Source organism: Salvelinus sp. IW2-2015, linkage group LG31 (assembly GCF_002910315.2).
Source record: "Salvelinus sp. IW2-2015 linkage group LG31, ASM291031v2, whole genome shotgun sequence".
Classification (NCBI taxonomy): Eukaryota; Metazoa; Chordata; class Actinopteri; order Salmoniformes; family Salmonidae; genus Salvelinus; species Salvelinus sp. IW2-2015.
Window position 1 is genome coordinate 25012635 of NC_036870.1, and position 6419 is coordinate 25019053.

Below are 6419 nucleotides of genomic sequence, written 5' to 3' on the forward strand. Positions count from 1 at the left end.
GGGTTTTCGCCGTTAGAGTCTGTGAGGTTGTGGTTAAATTGGAGCGTCTGTGCGTAGTAGGGTGGTTTGGTAGTTGTAGTTTTAGGGCTAGTTCTGTGGCTGTCTATGTTCTGTCATGTGTAGTGTGCTGGGGTTGTGATGTGAAGAATATTGTTTCGGATCTTGTTTTCAAGGTATAGAAGTAGGATGATTGTGTGAATTAGTATGGTCTTCTGTGTGTGGCCGTCGTTTCCTTAGTGACGTCTGTCTGGTTTTGGGTGTGTGGTGCGGTGAGTCACCAGTATGCCGGTAAACGGGGTTGAGTCATCGGGGGTACACGTGGTTGATCTGGGTGTTGTGTCACGGTGTGATCCGCGTGTCTTCGTCTTGCCGGGTGTTTTTAGGCGTTAACGTCGTTCTCGTCTATGGTCCTAACTCCATTAGATCAATACTCTAGTCAACTCATATCTAACTCATAGTCCAACTCATAGTTCCAACTCATAGTCTAACTCATTAGTCTCCAACTCATAGTCCAACTCATGTAGTCAACTCATAGTCCAACTCATAGCCAACTCATAGTCCAACTCATAGTCCAACTGCATATCCAAGCTCATAGTCCAACTCATAGTCTCCAACTCATAGTCCAACTCATAGTCTAACTCATAGGCTAACCTCATAGTCCAACTCATAGTCCAACTCATAGTCCAACTCATAGTCCAAACTCATAGGTCCCAACTCATAGTCTAACTCATAGTTGTAAACTCATAGTCTAACTCATAGTCTAACTCATAGTCTAACTCATAGTCTAACTCATAGTCTAATTCATAGTCCAACTCATCGTCTAACTCATAGTCTAACTCATAGTCAACTCATAGTCGAACTATAGTCGAATCCATAGTCTAACTCATAGTCTAACTCATAGGCTAACTTATAGTCCAACTCATAGTCCAACTCATAGTCCAATCATAGTCTAATCTCTAATCAGTCTAACTCATAGTCTAACTCATAGTTAACTCAATAGTTGTAACTCATAGTCCAATATGTCCAACTCATAGTCCAACTCAGTAGTCCAACTCATAGTGCACCTCATAGTTGCAAACTCTAGTTAACTCATACTACTTAGTAACCATAGTTACTCATAGTCTAACTTCATAGTTCTACTCATAGTCTACCTCAAGTCTACCTCATAGATCTACCTATAGTGTCAACTCATAGTCTTCTAACCTCAATAGCGTAACTCATAGCCGTAACTGCATAGTGTAAACTCATAGTCTACCTCATGATCCAACTCATGTCTCTACCCTTCATAGTCCAACTCATAGTCAAACTCATAGCGTACTCATACGCGTAACTCATAGTGGTAAATCACAGTGTAACTTCAATAGTCTAACTCATAGATAGTAACTCAATATATGTGTAACTCATAGTTTGAAATCACAGTGTAAACTCATAGTGTAAATCTCATTAGTCTAAATAGTCATCTAAACATCAGTGTATTCTCTCAGTTACTCTAGTGTAACTCGAGTTCAGCGTTCAATAGTGCATAGGTAACTCATAGCTAACCATAGGACCGTGAACTCATAGGTTCATGTATCGTTCATACGTAACTCAAGGACTTAGTGTAAATCACAGTTTAGTGTAACTATATACGTAATCATAGTTAAAATCATAGTTAACTCTAGTCTAATCTACTAACTCTATGTTATAGTGTCTTTGTAACTCATAGTGATCAAGTCTAATCATGAGTCAACCTCGTCTAAACTAGTGTAACTATCATAACTCTCTACCTCATATTGTTCTAACTCATAGTACTAAATCTAATCATGGTACATAGTGTAACTCATAGGTCTACCTCATAGATGTAACTCATACTCTACCTCATACTCCCTACTCATAGTCCTAACTCATAGTCTAACCAACAAAAACACACAGTTCCCCAAAGCAGTACCATCAATTACCACCCACCCACCACCCACACAAAACAACCATTAACCACGCCCTGTATCTTACAGTTAACCCCCCACACACAGGAGACATAATCCCCCTTTACAAGCTCTCCTATAGACACAAACACACACAAATTATACTGTCCACTGACTCCATACAACAGACCACACACGGTAAGCACGCACACGCGCAAGTCGCACAGACAGACAGACGGTCAGGCAGACAGCACAGGCAGACGTACAGCATGCAGATCCTGGGCCACCAAAAGCTATCACATGTAGCTACCCACATTCCCACATAAAAGTGTGACTCCACACACAGTTGCAAGTTCGCCCTAAAGGAACACATAACTGTTGGGATGTGAGTCTGTGTGTCTTGTTGTTATGTGTGTTGTGTGTGTGTGTGTGTGTGTGTGTGTGTTGTGTGTGTGTTGGTTGTGTGTTGTGGTGTGTGTGTGTGTGTGAGTGTGTGAGTGTGTATGTGTGTGTGTTGGGGTATATGAGTGTGTGTGTGTGTGTGTGTGGTGTTGGGGTGTGAGTGTGTGTGTGGGTGGGTGTGTGTGTGTTTGTTGTGTTGGGGTGTGTGTTTGTTTGTGTTGGTGTGTGTGTGTGTGTGTGTGTGTTGTGTTGGGGTGGTGTTGTGTGTGTTTGTGTGTGTTGGGGTGTGTATGTGTGTGTTTGGTGTGTGTGTTGGGGTGTGTGTGTGTGTGTGTGTGTGGTTGGGGTGTGTGTGTGTGTGGTTGGGGTGTGTGTTGTGTGGTGGTTGGGGGTGTGTGTGTTGTGTGTGTGGTTTGTGGTGGGTGTTTGTGTGTGTGTGTGTGTGTGTGTGTGTGTGTGTGTGTGTGTGTGTGTGTGTGTGTGTGTGTGTGTGTGTGTGTGTGGTGTGTGTGGTGTGTGGTGTGTGTGTGTGTGTGTGTGTGTGTGTGTGTGTTTTTTAGGTGTGTCTCAAGGCAGCGTGACTGACAAGAAGAAACCTACGTTTCTCTGTTCATATGTCACAAAGACTTTAGACAGAGGTTTGTGTGCTTTGGATCTACTTAGTGTAATACAGTTGAGTCGGATGTTTACATACACTTAAGTTGGAGTCATTAAAACTCGTTTTTCAACCACTCCACAAATTACTTGTTAACAAACTACAGGTATTGGCAAGTTCAGTTTAGGAATCTACTTTGTGCATGACACAGTAAATCTCTCCTACAATTGTTTACCCATGGGACCACGCAGCCGTCATACGCTCAGAAGGATACAACGCGTTCTGTCTCCTAGTGAATGAATGTACTTTGGTGCGAAAAGTGCAAATCAATCGCAGAGACAACAGCAAAGGCCTAGTGAAGATTCTGGAGGAAAGGTACAAAAGTATCTATATACACAGTAAATGAGTCCAATATCGACATAACTTTGAAAGGCCCACCAGCAAGGAAAAAGCCCACTAAGCGTTCCAAAACCGATAAAAAAAGCAGGAACTAAGGTTTTGCAACTGCACAATGCGCGACAAAAGATCGTACTTTTTGGAGAAATGTCCTCTGGTTTGATGAAACAAAATAGAAACTGTTTGCGCATAATGACCATCGTATGTTGTTGGAAGAAAAAGGGGGAAGGCTTGCAAGCCAAAGAACACCATCCCAATCGTGAAGCACGGGGGTGGCAGCATCATGTTGTGGGGGTGCTTTGCTGCAGGAGGGACTGGTGCACTTAACAAAATAGATGGCATCATGAGAAAATGATCATGAGAAAATTGGAAAATTATGTGGATATAATTGAAACAACATCTCAAGACATCAGTCAGGAAGTTAAAGCTGGTCGTAAATGGTCTTCCAAATGGACACATGACCCCAAGCATACTTCCAAAGTTGTGGCAAAATGGCTTACAACAAAGTAAGGTATTTGGAGTGGCCATCACAAAGCCCTGACCTCAATCCTATAGAAATCTGTGGGCAGAACTGAAAAAGCGTGTGCGATGCAAGGAGGCCTACAACCTGACTCAGTTACACCAGCTCTGTCAGGAGGAATGGGCCAAAATTCACCCAATTTTTTGTGGGAAGCTTGTGGAAGGCTACCCAAAATGTTTGACCCAAGATGAACAATTTAAAGGCAATGCTACCAAATGCTAATTGAGTGTATGTAACTTCTGACCCACTGGGAATGTGATGAAAGAAATAAAAGCTAAATAATCATTCTCTCTACATTTACTGACATTTCACATTCTTAAAATAAAGTGGTGATCCTCAACTGACCTAGACTGGAATTTTTACTTGGATTAAATATCAGGAATTGTGAAAAACTGAGTTTAAATGTATTTGGCTAAGGTGTATTACTTTCTGACTTCAACTGTAAGCAGTACTGAATATGAAAGAGATAACTGTGGCAGATTTCTGTTAACCTAATCTCTGGGTTGACCTTCGCCCTCTGGGTCAAGCCAATATGTTTTTGTACCCCAGAGGAGTTTGTTTCACAGAGTTCACTGAACCTCAGTGTTGTGTGTGTGTGTGTGTGTGTGGTTGTGTGTGTGTGTGTGTGTGTGTGTGTGGTTGTGTTGTGTGTGTGTTGTGTGTGTGTGTGTGTGTGTGTGTGTGTGTGTGTGTGTGTGTGTGTGTGTGTGTGTGTGTGTGGTTGTGTGTGGTGTGTTGTGTGTGCACAATTATATGTGCATTCAGATCAAAAGTAATACATTCGCACGTTCCACTATGGTACTCTGACGTGGGTGGGGGGATGGCATAAATACTTCATAATCCCTGAATATGACTTGCATAAGAATACATACAATTACTACGGTACCATTCCAATACTGTTCCACTTGCAAATGCATCTTCAATGTACTTACACTACACAGTATTATAAAAGGTAGCATAGTTAGTCTTTCTCTAGCATAGAGGGTAGAGGAAGGCTTTTTTATCTCCTATTTTACTTTGTAATTCATTAATATTCTGAAGCAGCAAAGTATTTTATTTCTCCCTCTTCTTGCCGCTTCCTCTCTCTCCTTCATTTCTCTCTCTCTCCCCGTATGTCCCGTAAACCATGTGGTACAGTACAATGACTCACTTCTCTTTTCCGAAATGCTTCCTCTGTCCAGGAATTTTAAAAAGTCAACAAACACTCACAATCTGGCAACCCGTTGCCTCACCTACGTACACAACAAATACCTGACAGTCTCTGACCTGTGGATAGTGACACTAACTAGCAATCCCTTCCTTCACTCACAAACTGTTATGAAATACCTATCCAAAACAGCCTTTGCACTTTGGAACAGGCAAGTCTCTCTTTGCTAATGACTGGACAGTGGACACTACGTACCCCACAAATAGTTCTGAAATATCGGTCAAAAAGTATCTTTTCCCTGGAAGGTAATGATTAGCTTGCAAGGCATATCTAGCTTGAAACAATAGCTCTCTCTGTTGTACTAATATTGGGCAACAAATATTTTCCATAGTATAACTATCTGGCAACTGAGAGCCTCACCTCCGGATGTGTTGGCCCCCTCTGTGGGCTCAGCAGCCGCCCCCTCCCTGGACCCAACCACCCCCTCTTCTGTCCCGCCTGCCTCTCCCGTCCCGCCTGCATCCGGAGGGGGCTCCACCTCTACCTCTAACCCGTTGGGACAGGCGTCCTCCACAGCCAGGACCATGACCGCTCCTCGACCACAGCAATGCTTACCTAACGGAAAGATTACCACCACCACCGCTGAGGGACAGTTGGTCTAAAGCTAGCTGCTCTGCCCTTCAACTTCCAACTACTACACAATGAGCAACAGTCTCTAAACACAGAGAGAAGGAAGAGAGAGAAGGGTACAGAGGAGATAGAGGACAGAGAAAGAGAGATAGAAAGACAAAGAGAAACAATAGAAGGGGGATTAAACTAAAAGCAATTTTACAGAAAAAGGAGATGAGAGAGAGACAGGAGATGATAGAGAGATAGGAGATGATAGAGAGATAGGAGATGAGAGAGAAATGAAAGATAGGAGATGATATGAGATGATAGATAGCAGATGATAGAGAGATAGGAGATGAGAGAGATAGGAGATGATAGAGAGATAGGAGATGATAGAGAGCTATGAGATGATAGATAGGAGATGATAGAGATAGGAGATGATAGATAGGAGATGATAGAGAAATAGATGTAGGAGGAAATAAACAGGAGAAAGAAACCAAGTCAAAAGGAGACAGAGACACTAACGACAGAGAAAAAGAACGAGATAGCTGGCTCACACAGATGTGGACACAGATTCAGTCGCTCTCAATCCCCTCCCTCAACACTCCCTTTAATACCTCGCCCCACCACACACACAAACTCCTAGCCCCACCTCACACCTAATCCCACAATCCTCTCCTGCTGTTGAGGGTTTGTTTCAGTCCGGCCCATATCCACCTCTCTTCAACCAGTACCCACCTTCACAGTCACACACACTGTTCTTATAGGGCTGGGCAGTACACCGTATTTTATTATACACCGTTATTGATGCACGAACCGGTTTGGGTTTTTACATTACCTGGTTTTCAA

At 42.8% G+C, this 6419-nt stretch overlaps 1 protein-coding gene across 1 annotated transcript in view; it reads right to left on the minus strand.

Moving 5' to 3' along the window:
- The window catches only part of pals2b (protein associated with LIN7 2, MAGUK p55 family member b), a 38247-nt gene extending 32102 nt beyond the window's left edge, over nucleotides 1–6145 (minus strand). Inside the window, exon 1 of the mRNA XM_070436398.1 lies at nucleotides 5382–6145. Coding sequence (XP_070292499.1) covers nucleotides 5382–5547 — 166 coding nt within the window. The 5' untranslated portion in view covers nucleotides 5548–6145. The remainder of the gene's footprint in view (nucleotides 1–5381) is intronic.
- Between the last annotated feature and the right edge of the window lie 274 nt (nucleotides 6146–6419).